Source organism: Poecilia latipinna, unplaced genomic scaffold (genome assembly GCF_001443285.1).
Source record: "Poecilia latipinna isolate Pla-1442-1.1 unplaced genomic scaffold, P_latipinna-1.0 Scaffold419, whole genome shotgun sequence".
Taxonomy (NCBI): domain Eukaryota; kingdom Metazoa; phylum Chordata; class Actinopteri; order Cyprinodontiformes; family Poeciliidae; genus Poecilia; species Poecilia latipinna.
Genome location: NW_015113035.1, coordinates 21,961 through 35,963, shown reverse-complemented (window position 1 = coordinate 35,963; position 14,003 = coordinate 21,961). Strand labels below are relative to the sequence as shown.

At 35.7% G+C, this 14,003-nt stretch overlaps 3 gene segments (V, D, J or C); all 3 read right to left on the bottom strand.

The window, feature by feature from the left end:
* Positions 1-2,310: 2,310 nt before the first annotated feature.
* Positions 2,311-2,764, bottom strand: LOC106950729 (Ig heavy chain V-I region HG3-like). The segment is given in 2 exon segments: positions 2,311-2,615; positions 2,703-2,764. Coding segments are annotated over 2 exon segments (348 nt in total).
* A 1,567-nt stretch (positions 2,765-4,331) lies between these two features.
* On the bottom strand, positions 4,332-4,969 carry LOC106950734 (Ig heavy chain V region 914-like). The segment is given in 2 exon segments: positions 4,332-4,742; positions 4,834-4,969. Coding segments are annotated over 2 exon segments (453 nt in total).
* Positions 4,970-6,682: 1,713 nt separating this feature from the next.
* Positions 6,683-8,938, bottom strand: LOC106950728 (Ig heavy chain V region 5A-like). The segment is given in 3 exon segments: positions 6,683-6,720; positions 8,424-8,774; positions 8,867-8,938. Coding segments are annotated over 3 exon segments (432 nt in total).
* Positions 8,939-14,003: the final 5,065 nt, after the last annotated feature.

Sequence of the window (14,003 nt, the reverse complement as noted above, 5' to 3'; positions counted from 1 at the left end):
CATCAGAGGTCAGTACACAAGTGTGGTTGAAAACATCAGCGAGAAAAACTGACTCAAAATAAAGATTTAAGATTTAAAATAATAAAGAAAATTCTAAATTGAATGCGTGGATTTTGTTCGCCAGAAACAAATACAAGCTGTAAAACATGCTTGTATTTGCTCATTTAAGTTTACTCAAACTTAAACTTTTTAAGTTTGAGTACAAACTCAAACTTGCTCCTTTCTACACGATGTGAATAAATAGTAAACATTTAAATTAAATTAAAATGCTTGTTTACAATGGGTTTATAAATGTCCCATGCTCTGCAAGAGAGAGAAATTAAATCATTAGCCACCAAACTGCCAGACAAGTCAAACCTCAAACTATCACGGCGCCTCAAACTTTTATTAACTTGCTACAATGACTGAAATTATGACTTTGTAAATTTATTTTGTATTTTTCTATATTGCTTTTTTCTGGGATGAAGATGGAGGATTTTGTGCAGGTCTCCACACTGTTCTTTTCACTGTGTGTGTCTGGCACAATAATGAACAGCAGAATCTTCCGTCTTCAGGCTGTTCATCTGCAGATACACCTGCTGTCTGTTGTCGTCCCTGGATATGGTGAATCGGCCTTGAACTGACTGAGAGTACAATATTAGTTCACCATCATATCTGATGTAAGCAACCCACTCCAGTCCTTTTCCTGGAGCCTGTCGGACCCAGTCCATGCTGTTGCTACTGAACGTGTATCCAGAACCTGTACAGGTCAGTTTGTGGTTTTCACCTGGCCTCTTTGTCACCGACTCAGATTGAGTCAGTGTCTGACCAACAACACCTGTCAAGTTAGAAATAAAAATGTATTTAGCAAAACATCAAGCTTGAATATAAAATATCTCAAAAGTCTCTGAAAGTGAAGAAAAGTGTATTTACACGCCAAACAGAAGGACAAAAACACCAGGCCCTTCCTGCAGTCCATCATGTGAGCTTTGATCACTGCTCTCTGTCACCATCTGCAGTCATATAAGTATTAAAAGTGACTGAAATTTTGCATTGACTCCTCCTCAAACAGTAGAACAAAACATCACTTGAAATCAAACTGAGGAATCGTCTGGTTAAATATTTCCGTATTTACCTTAACTAGTAGTGAGAGATTTCAGTACGTAAAACATCTATGATGGCCATTTCTTAAGTCATGAAGAACTGACTGTGAGGAACAGCTGTCAACGTTTCAAGGGATTTTCTGAATCTCCGTAAAGTAAATGTTTTAGTTAGTCTTGTTACTATCATATACAGTCCTTTCTGTTTTACAGTAAACATTTGGGAGAAAATCTTATTCCTTCCCAACACAATATGACTTTGAATATAAGACTTGTGAATTAATGAAGATGTTCACTTGTAGTTTTTATCTGTGGGGAAAAAGTAAAAAAAAAATAAAATAAATAAAATAAAACATATCTGTAGCAACACATTTTCATCTTATTAAATGTTTTTGGAAATAAAAATATTTAATTAACTCCGAAAATATAACGAATATCTAAATAGGTTTCACCATATAACTCAAGCATAAACAACGGCACTCTATTTTATAGCATTTACTGCCCTCTAGCGTTCACACATACGAACTGCAAAGCACATGGCAATACCACAACTTATAGTTTGTGTTTGTTTTAGATTTTACTTTGTTCTCTAAATGTACTTATCTAAGCTCTCTTTTTATTATGTAAATGAAACAAACTCTGACATGGATAAACTGCATTATGGTTAAATTTTCAGACATAATATGCATAAAAAGTGCAATTACAAGTTTTCAACCAACCTGAAGACAAAAATAATCATAATAAAATCAAAGATAATTAATCTTCAAGCCAGAACAGCACAACCTTCAGTCATTGTCTAAAACAATGCATCATTTTTTTCTTGTCCCAACTTGAAAGTGCCATCTTATTTCATACCCATAAAACCACACATTGATTTGATTGTTTTTTTATGTATTAAAATACTACTACTACTGAAATATGGCACATTGCTACCATTCCAATCCCCATGTCATCCTGGTCTCTATCCTATCCAGTCCTAACCAGAGCATATCATATTATGCTGTAACAAGGTAAGGAATTATACATTTTAATGTATCTACAGTAAACATTTGGGAAAAAATCTGTGGTTTTTGTTAATTCCTTTATAGATTCTGTTTTATTTTTGCGTCAGTGTTTTCCAGGCTTTGTCTGGAAGTCAATAGGAAACTTGTTTTCACAGCATCACACACTTCATCGCCTCTCATAGATATTATTGTTTGTCAGTTCTTGCACAGCGTTGTTGACTTCTGTGTCACTGTGTCTCTCTTGCACAGTAATAAACCGCTGAGTCTTCTGCTTTCAGACTCTTCACTGTCAGAGAAACTGTGCTTTGCGAAGTATCTTTGGTGATCGAAAACTGGCCTTGGAAACTTTGGGCAAATATTGTGCCAGTGCCACTGTCGATGCGTCCGATCCATTCTAGTCCTTTTCCTGGTTTCTGACGAATCCAGTGGAGCCAAGCAAGAGACAGTCCCTGTACTTTACAGGACAGAGTGACTGACTGTCCTGGTCTCTGGACCACTGGCTCAGAGGAGGTGAGGGACTGACCCCGGGCAGCTGAAACAAACACAGAGTTTTGACAATTGCAGACATCATCTGAACCTTTTTTCTTTTTTTACTCTCAGCTGGGTAGATTTAACTCACCTGAAATAAGAGCCAAGAGGAAAATACTTCCTATGACCATCATGGTTACAGCTTAGATTTCAAATGCGAAAGTTGTTCTGGTGAAGATATACAAGACAAGCAGAAGTGGGTGGAGACTGGATTTACATATTTTCCTATGCATAGCTTATAAAAAACCTATTTGAGAGGATAAAATGTTATTTTCAGAAAGAAGAAATGTAGAGCATCACTAATGCAGTGGTAAATAATAGAGAAATATATGTTTTAAAGTTTGAAAAACTTTTTAACTCAAGTTATGCATAATCCAAAGCTTAAGTTTGATTGATGGACGTCACTAAATTCAGATGTTAAGAGCAACATCTTGAATATTTTTGACTGAATTCAACTTATCATAAAAAATGGGTGAGAAGTGAATGTCTCTGTCATCACACATGTCAGAAAACCTGATGCTGAACTTTACCGTCTCCCCAAAAACAAATCCATAGCTGCTTTTACGGTTCATTTCAGAAAAATGTTTCTTTAACTTGTATTCAGCGTGGAGCCTTTACTATAACTGAGATATGCATTTTTTTTCTAGCAGACTAAAGAAGACTTTTGGACGGTTGTTGAAATATTTATATTTACTATAACATAGATTAGAGTTATTCATATTAATGTATGTTACTGGAGTTTTGATCTGAGGAACTGAGTCCCATATATTGATTGAAAATGGTATCATATTTGCAGTGTAAAAAGACTCCACTACTGCACTTAACACACATTTTTTCAACAATCAAAAGTGTTTATGTATTTCATGACAAAATAAAAAAAATAAAAATTATTTAAACAAAGTTGACTGAAAATATTTTGTTTAAAGACATTTTATGCTCCAAGATACAGGCTGCTTGTTGTGCTGAGCCACAGTCACCTTGCTAGTCGCTCCAGTGAGTCTGACTTTGATGATTGTTACAATTGTTACTTTAAAGACATTGGTCAATAAGTAATCACTCATTTCTTTATTCAGCAATGATTCATTCCTCATAAATCTTATGGCACAACAAATTTTACAAACATCAAAATCTTTTTTTTTTAAATTGATTTTAAAAATAGGAATTACTTGTATTAATATGATAAGTAGTACCAATGTCATTGTGCCGTTTTAGCACCCATTCTGTAATGATGTGACATTCAGCTCCACTAATGGAGAAGCTGCTGTCATATTTACACTGTGATCATTCTGTTTTTTTCAGCATTTTCAAGATTTTACAAACACATTCCAGCCACTAGAAAAGCAATGTCCTGTCAAAGTAGGGACTTAGTAATATTACTGATCAGATGGCGCCACCTGTAGTGTCCTTGTGCAACTACAAGCATTCCTTTTCTCTAGTTACGGGTAAAGATCAAAGTCCATTAAATAATTTATTGCAAAGTCCAAAATTCTTCTAACTATGTGTTTTATTATTTATATACACTTGCTTCAGTGATATGTGAAAATTGACTTTAGTACTTGGGTAGTTTAATATAGTTATGTTAATTTGTCTTTTAACAAAAGTTCACTCCAAATTACATACTGTAAGAAAAAAAAAAACTTTTCAAAACTAAGTTTATAAAACCTTGAGAGATAGTACTTTTCTAAAGAAAGTGAGCTTTTCCATATTCCAAGCCTTCAAACTAAGCGTGGCCTTCTCTGCAAGTGGTTTTGAAAATGTTACATTTCTAATCTTTTACAGAATGAAGCTTCGGGATTTTGTACAACTCCTCAACCAACTTCAGTCACTGTGACTCTGGCGCAATAATAAACAGCTGAATCTTCACTTTTCAGACTGTTCATCTGCAGATACAGCTGCTGTTTGCTGTTGTCTCTGGAGGCAGTAAACCGGCCTTGAACTGACTGAGAGTAATAGTTGGTGCTGCCACCAGTATCTGCAGTGATCCACTCCAGTCCTCTCCCAGTGGCCTGCCTGACCCAGCCCATCCAGTAGCTGCTCAGGGTGAATCCAGAGGTCGTACAGGTCAGTTTGTGGGATTCTCCAGGTCTTTTATTTACTGATTCAGACTGTGTCAGAGTCTGACCAAAGACACCTGTTATTTAAAAAAAAAAAGAATAATTAAGATGATTTTTCACTATAAGTTAAGAAACAGATGGCTAAAGTACAAAAGTGAAACTTTTTACCTTCACAAAAAATAAAAATGAGTAAGAGTCCTGTTCTCACGTCCATCATGTCAAACTGAGAGCACACACTGATCTCTGTCTTCACTTCATGGTCAGATAAGAAGAAGCAGCAAAGATCCATGTTTTGCATTGACTCCTCCCAAAAACAAATATAGCAAATAAGCAGCTTTGGCAAAAAAAAACAAAAAACAAACTAACAAAAAAAAAAAAACTATACACACTTATTGTCATATTTTATACATGTTGAATTTCCAATAACCCAGACTTAATCCAGTTAAAACAAAGGCCCAGGGGGCCACAAAAAAATATTAAAACCAATCTTTTCATGGATAAGGGAGCCCAACCAGCTAAACAAGAGTTAAGAAAAACATTGGATGATAAAAGATTGTTTTTAGGGCATTTTATGGCTGATTTAATACACGGGTCCAAAATGACCCGCTAACACTACAGATGGCAGGAGAAAGCTAACACCAGAGGAAGGATAAAGATGTTTTACTGTGTGAAGAAACTCAAGTAATTAAATTGAATGATGCATCATTTGACAGAAAAGTTAGCACAGTCAAGATTCAACGAGGAGTTTTTAAGATGACAAGTTTAGATACATTTGATTTTCAACATAAGTTATGTGAAAGTCCAATTAGAAATTCAAACTGGGCTTATGAAGAAGCATTGACTCTGAATTTTAATAGCACAATAGAGCAATATTAGCTATTATGAAATTACAAATACAACACATTGTATGTATTTATCCCACACTTTGCTTTCCAATTATGGACTAAATTGTGTGTCTTTCCAAATTTACATTTGTTTCACCATCCTACTGTCCATCTGTCACAATCAGAGATGTTTTTCAACTTTTACTGGCAATCAAGAGCAAAGACAATTTTGATGTATTGTTATTGATATTAGCATAACATTCCTAATATTTCTAAGCTTTTTTCTTTTTTTCAGTTCTGATAAGAAATTATTACTTATAAGTATAAATGTTTTTTATGGACTAATCTGCTTATGACATGGAACATATTTAAGTGTTTTACCTCGAAACTTCCGTCTGAGAGTATTTTTTTTTCATATTGTGTAAATTTATCCTTTGTAACTTATTCAACAAAATCCAATGTTGTAAAGAAAGATGAAACAAACTTCGATAAATAGAAGATCGAATGCTCCCTGTTGCTGGTGTAAACAGAGGAAGTAGTTTTTGTCTGACTCCTCTGACTCTTTGCCTCACTGTGTCTCTTCTAGCGCAGTAATACACGGCCGAGTCCTCCGTCTTCAGACTGTTCATCTGGAGATAGACTTTACTGCTGGAGTCGTCTCTGGAGATGGTGAATCTACCCCGGACTGAGTCTGAATAAGTGATGGGACTACTAGATGTGTGCACCAAAGCAATCCACTCAAGTCTTTTGCCAGGCGGCTGCCTGATCCAGACCCACACTGAGCTACTGAAGCTAAAACCAGATGTTGTGCATGTGAGCCTGTGAGACTCTCCGGGGTTTTTAACAGCCGGTTCAGACTCTCTAATGGTTTGACCTTCAGCACCACTCAAGATAAACAAAACAGCCACCAACAGGGATACCTCTCTGTGAGCCATGTTGAAAGTGTGCTTGGTTAGTTTTAAAAACTACCAGTTTGGCTTAAATAGGATTTCAGCTCGTCAGAAATTTGTTAACAGAAGCTCCTCCTCCTCCATCGTACGCAAACAGTTTCAGTGAAATTTAACAGGAAAATCTATCCAGTCACAAATTAGTCAAAATTATTAAAAGAAAAAAAAAAAAAACATTGGATTGATTAGACAAAAATCAAACCAAGACATTTCTCTCAGATTTATTTTGTCTTGACAAATTTGATCTCATAAGTTGATATGGGTGAAGTTGGCCTCTTCGTCATCTTCAAAATAAAACAAAATTGGTGTCCAACGTTTGTCCTTGTTTGTGCGGCAGAATTGTTTGCTTGTACCGGTATCATTTCAAATATTTAATACATTTTTCCAGAGGTCATCAAAGATAACCCTCTCCCAGATCCCATCTGAGACTTTGTGTCAATCAACTGAGCTACAAACATTTTCAAACTGTCTCTGTAACGAGTTAAATAAAAAAATAAAAAAGTCTTTTAGCTGCAGGAACTCACAAACCAAAACAGCAGCTGTTCTGTCTGTGCATTTGACTGTATCCATAGTTACGTAAGTTTCATTCATGTTACTGACGCCTGTGGTTTCAGAGTAAAAAGATGCGACTGTGCGACGTTTCCTTTTAGTGTACTAAAATAAATTTATTGGTAGAGTAGTAGACTAAAACACTCTGTTGAGTGTGACCTGACTTGAAACATAATTTCATGACTGACAAAAAATTAATACTTAATCACAGTTTATGGTGTTAAATCATGTTTATTTGTATAGCATAAAGCAGTTCAAAATGCTTTACATGAAGGTGTGTACTAAACTTTTCTCTGAAACTCCCGTTTTAGTTGTGCTTTTTTTAAACATATAAATAAGTAAATGAAAACGTGGTGGGGAGTTTTAAGCAGCAGAGTCAAGTTTTAATCATTTTGAAATCCTACTGAAGTCTTTATGATTCATAATTTGGAGCCTGGAGCTAAAGGAATGTGTAGTTTCTTCTCACCATGATTCTGTTTTGTTTTAATGATGTTGTTATACTTTAAGATGTTTTTTTCAGTTCTGCTATTGTCTGTAATGTCTCTAATCTCTGTGTTGTTGTCTCATCTGTGAGAATATACTGGTACATAATAACCAGAGAGGGCTTTACTCTTAACATTGTAGAAACGTAGAATAAATAGGGCAAACTTGCCAGTTTTCTTTTTGTCCAAACATTAACTTTGTTCAGTTCTATGAAAACTATGTTCTTAAATATGATGCTACTTGATGTCGGAGCTCTTCTTTCCACTCATTGGACCAAAGACATTTAAAGAACTGTTCAGTAAACTTTATTTCCATACCTCCACATCCTTTTAAAAGTGAAGAAATCAGCTGCATGTTTTATTGTGTATGCAGTCTTGATGAGTAATTGGATTTTAAAGATTTGTTTCAATGTTTGTAATTATTTGGATGATATCTAAGTTAATATGTGATTACGTATTTAAGCTTTTGACCTTCCTTTACTTTATTGAAGCTTAAATGTTTTAAACCTAAAGGGTGTGGAGGATTTTGTACAGGTTCTTAACCAGCGTCAGCTGCTGTGTGTTTCGAGCGCAATAATAGAGAGCAGAATCTTCAGTTTTCAGGCCGTTCCTGAAAATATTATTATTTATTAATAATATTAGCTGACAGTCAACATACTCTTAATGATTCAGACCATAATATTATGGATCTGACCTTATTCGTTAATTCACTTTATATTCATGGTTGATCCATCTTAGGGTTGCAAAGAAAATCAAGCAACTTTCTGGAGTGAGGTAAAAGCCCTGGCCACTGGTCGATCTCAGAAATGACATTATTCTGTGAATGATCTCTATTTTAAAAACGTTTGTCAAGGCAGTTTCTATCAACACAGTGGTCGGTTTACTGCAGTAAATTCTCGAGTGCCAAAGCTTAACTGCTTGCACGCGATACATGTTTAGGATTAAACAAGCCATACTGAGTATTTGTGTGAGCATGTTGGTGTTTTGCCGCACTGTGCGGTATCTGACACAGTAATAAACAGCTGTGTCCTCAGGCTGGAGAGTCTGTCCTGTTATCGTTATTGTTCCTGCAGAAGTGTCTCTGTTGCTGCTGAACTTGTTCTTCAGAGCATTATTTTGAGCTAAGCTCCCATCGTACCACATGGTTAAAATCCAGTCCAGTGTTTTTCCATCACGCTGTCTAATCCAACCTGTTGCATAGTTGCTATCGGTCAACGAATAACCAGAGACCCGACAGGTGATGCTCAAAGACCCTCCAGGCTGAACGATCTTTGAGTCTGGCTGGATGAGCTCAACACAAAACACACCTGTAGGGACATATAAACATTGAAACCATCGTTCAGATAAACACCAGTGTTCCTAAAGCAATTTGTATGGGTGAGAGAGAGAAGCTCCTCACCAGATGCAGCTGCCAGCAGCAGCATTAACGCTACAGAGACCATGGCTGGAGTCAAAGTTGAACTGGTAGAAGGACCTCAGACTTGAAATCCACCCTTCACTGGCTTATAAACCCAACTTGTTTGCATGCATATGAATATGCAGGTAAATGTAAAATATTCCAAGTTGCTCTACAAAAACATCACGGACATATGTGTAGATGCAAACACATAAACTACACTGGTTAAACCCTTTACAACTCATGGCATCTATGTAGATTTTTTTATATATAATTTATTTAATTATTCTGGATCTGTCTTTTATAGATTTCCCTAATTAATATGGTTTAACCTCTTGTGTCATGCTTAACAAAAAATGATTATCTCAATGTAAAGCCTATTAGACTCACATCAAACATGTTTAGATGAAATTGTTTAAAGGCCAGAACTACTTTTGACTGACAATTGATGCTGCTTCCTGTGTTTACAGTGGTGTGTCTCAGTTTTTCTTTAAGGAATCATTTACAAAATATATTTTTTTCATTAAATAATAATAATAATTTATTCAGTACACAACATACATCTGTTTCATAAATAATTTTAATCAACAAAGTTGTTTTATTTTTCTAACATTGTTTAATACTTTAACATTTTAAGTTTTAGTTGTACACATCAGCCTTTTTACCAGCGCATTAAATGAATTCGAATTTCAAAAACTAGAAATGTGAAATATGGGTGGTTATAGCGTTAATGGAACCAGTTTTTGAATTGATTCCCTTTAGATTTTGTCACTGTGAGACACCTGGCACAGTAATACACTGCTGTATCTTCAGCCTTCAAGCTGTTCATTTGTAGAAAGAGTTGACGTCTGGAATCGTCTCTTGAAATGGTGAATCTACCCTGGACAGACGAGGCGTAACGGATAGGTGTACTAGCTGTGCTTATATAAGCGATCCACTCTAGTCCTTCCCAAGGAGCCTGGCGGACCCAGACCATCCTGTAGTCTCCAAATGTGAACCCAGACGCTGTGCAGGTCAGCCTGTGAGAAGCACCAGGACTTTTGATGACTGGGTCAGATTCTGTCAAGGTTTGACTATGAGCACCTAAGGAGAGATATAAAAACACCAGATGAATTTTGTTCTGCAAATAAGATTGATGAGAAATGAAAACAGGAGAAAAGCTTCACCTGTCAAACAGATGGTTAAAAGCAAGAGTCTGATCCTGCAATCCATGGTTTCACAATAATTATCACAAGATCTCAGTGCTGTCAGATAAATAGTGGTGGTAGGAGTTCAAGTTTTGCATAAACTCCTCCTCAAATAATAAAAAAATCCACAGTGCAATATATAATATTCCCTTAGTTACCAATAACTCCAACTTTGAAATTAGTCAATATTAAAATGAGTAAAAAATCTAATAGTATCTTTTCATATTGTGATGCTAATTTTTCTTAAATCAGGGAGCATACTTTGTGAACAATTCATTATATATTAAGAAGTATGTGGATGAACAATATACCAAATGATGATTAAAATATATTTAAAAAATGAGTGAGATGGTATCCTCGGAGTGACGATATATTTTTAATATGAAGGTTTTGCTTTTGAGATTCAAGACAAGATGTCATTTTAGTGAAACAGTAGAGAGTATGAGCTGCAGAACAAGTATGGCACTCACATTCTAGATGATCTTCCCAGGGATTAAAAATATGGAAATATTTTCATTTTAGGTCAGTTAGAATAAGCAACATTTTTACTCTTTGATAAATTACACAGTTGAGAAAAAAGAATATGTCAGAGATTTATTCACTAATGTCTTTAAAATGATTACTTTCTTTATAAAATGTGTGGAAACTCGATATGATGATGTCATGACATTAGAAAGTTCTGGTTTACTGGCAGCTGAGTTAATTGGAGGCACACCTGTGGACGTATGTTAAGGCCACACCTTGATTACATTGCTTTCTTGGGAAAGTCAAAAGAAATCAGCCAAGATATCAGAAAGAGAACTGTGGACCTGCACAAGTCTGGTCGATTCTGGACAAAATAAGACTGAAAAACATAGATCAGATACTATACTGTGTGACTTATTTTTGTGCTGAGGAAATTACATAAGAGAAAAGAACTGTGGTTTTTGTACACGTCTTGAAATAAATTCAGTCACTGTGTCTCTTCGAGCGCAGTAATAAACAGCAGAATCTTCTGCCTTCAGGCTGTTCATCTGCAGATACAGCTGCTCTCTGCTGTTGTCTCTAGAGATGGTGAACCGGCCTTGGACTGACTGTGAGTAGTACTTGCTACTGCCGCCACAATCAGCAGCAACCCATTCCAGTCCTTTCCCAGCAGCCTGTCTGATCCAGTTCATGCAGTAGCTGCTGAATGAGATTCCAGACGTTGTACAGGTCAGTTTGTGAGATTCTCCTGGTCTTTTTACTGCTGGTTCAGATTCTGTCAAAGTCTGACCATCAGTACCTGTCAAAATGACATAAACAAGCAAAATAAAAGATTAATGACTACAAAGATTATTAAAACTATTTCCAATTTATGAAATTATGGCTTAAAAATGCACAATAAAAGACAATGAAGGCAGGCATTAGACTCTAATGTTTCCATTACTCTTTACCTTTCCAGCAGATGGCTATTGCCAGCAGTATACATATTTTACTGTCCATCCTGCTATAATACACTGCTTTTGTCCACAGTTCTCTTTCTTCATCCATTCATTAAATAGCAGTGACCATTTTGCATAAACTCCTCCCCAAATCAAGAGAAGGGAGGACTCCAGACTGCTGGTAACTCTGATGATTTGTCACTTCATTTGACTGAGTATGAGGTTAAATATAACTTGTTTAACATTGTGGTTATTAGGATGATGTCAATATAAAGCAAAAAAGCCAGTTGCTGATGAAGGCGTAGTATTTGATTTATTGATTGATTTTTAATCTTTAAACTTTATGGAGGAGAAATCATGAGTTCTTCCAGGTAAGGTAATCTGTTGAGGTTTCTCTGTTTGCTTAAGTCTTTTTTTTTTTCTTAAATTTTAGTGTCTGTTTGTTACACAGGTTGTTAGCGCCCTCTAGAGATCTTGATAAATGCTGCAACATTTGCCCTTTGCAAGGACATTATCACTTTGTATTACTCTTATGTGTTTTCTGCTACTTATTATAGTAGAAATAAACTCTTTGTAACTAAAATAAGTATTTTAAGAAAACAAAGTGTGCCTTGCATGCAGACAGTAATGTTTTCTTTTTTCTGAATTTGTATGGAACAAGAAATAAATCTGTTACAGGTAAGTAAAAATATCACAAAGATATTTTATTATTATTATTATTTTTTTTTTTACCTCTCTTGAAAAGGTTTGTTACTAATAACATGAAGGAGCCTTATTTAGTTTCAAACTCCTGCAGGCTTAGGTCATAATGAAGAAAACAATGTGATGTCTGTTTATTTAAACAAACCAAGCATACATAAAGAAATTTTATGGTTGTTGAAATAATTTGTCACAGTTCCATCACATTTTCAGGTTGTTAGTTGTTTTCATTTTATAAAACAGATGAAGTTATAAAAAATCTGCACTGCTGATTTGTATTATTTCTGATGTTCTGTGCTAAGTCTGTATAATGTGCTAGATCCCCCTCTAGTGGCTGCATGCGACACATGCAGAAGGTTGAGGAGGTTTTTGTACACCTCTCATGGTGTTTTATATCAGTGTGACTATCTGGCACAATAGTACACACCAGTATCGTCAGGCTGCATGTTCTGTCCATTGAGAGTCACTGTTTTGCTTGAAGAGTATAAGCTGATACTGAACTGGTTCTTAAGAGAATCTTTGTAATACGAGCTGTATCCGACTCGATCAGCTCCGATCCACTCCCAGCCTTTTCCTTCCCACTGTCGGATCCAGTGAGTGTGACGCTGATCCAACGAATAGGTGACCTGGCAGCTAATGGTCAGCGTCTGACCCGACTGCAGAGTCACAGAGGCCGGCTGTGTCAGCTGGTCACACCTCACATCTGTAGAAAAAGTACATATTACTTTGTAAACGATATTTCGTATAAAATTAACATCTGGTGCTTTATGGCAGCCAGAGAGACTCACATCCAGCTGCCAACAACAACAACAGGAGAGTTAAATGATACATCCTGTAGAGTAAATCCTAAATGAGGCCCGCTGGGTTTCTGAGGCATTTTTATAGCCAAATGAGGGAGGAACTGACTCAGTTTGCATAAAATTAAGAAAGCAATGTCAGCTTGACGGGTGAAATTCTTATTCTTAAGTCTTATTTTCGTAATAATAAAAATAATACTGAAGTTGACATCTAAAAAATGTCGTTTATCCTTTGCTGAATTACAAACAACCCATTCTGAGTTAGACCTAAGAATTACACGAAATGTTACAGTGTATAAACAATTTTCTACCTCATAAAGAGACATTTGTCGCTGAATTTTTATGGTCGCAGATAAAGTCTAACTGCAGCAAGATGAGGACATGGTCAGCAATTTTTCATCACAACAATACTAAATTAGGACTTTTATTTGTGTTCTCATGATTGTTTTGATTTTGCAAAGCAGCCAAAGCAGCCACTCACACAAAAATTAACACAATGAATTAGAATGAGCTAATTATTTGACATTGTGAATGAATTAGGTATTTCTTATTTTCAAGCGTTTCTTCTGGTGATTTATTTTCTGCATTTTTTTCACCCCCTATTGTGCATTTTATTATTCCAAGAGCTAATCCGTCAGCATTCATGTCTTCATATGTTGAAGGAAACAGCATTGTCTGTAAATAATATTGTTTGTTATAAGCGACTTATGTTCATTGTTATTCCTTTATTTCTAACTTCTTTAAATCACATGTGACAGCATGTATATGTGTTGGAGATCTAGTGCTCTAAAACTTCAGCTTCACAAATTCCTTGCACATTTCCATCCATCCAAATCATATGAGGAAGTGGAGATTTAACATGAGCTGTCAACAAGCAGGAGCAGACATGCTGATTTGTTCTGGGGATCATTTTGATGGATCGAAATTAAAAATCTTCACAAGGCTCACTGAAAGTAAAATCGTTCATCAGACAATAATTTAGCATTTTCAGCTTAAAAATGTTGTTTTTCATGCACTGAGGGGTTTATGTTCAGATCTGGCGATGGTCTGTGTC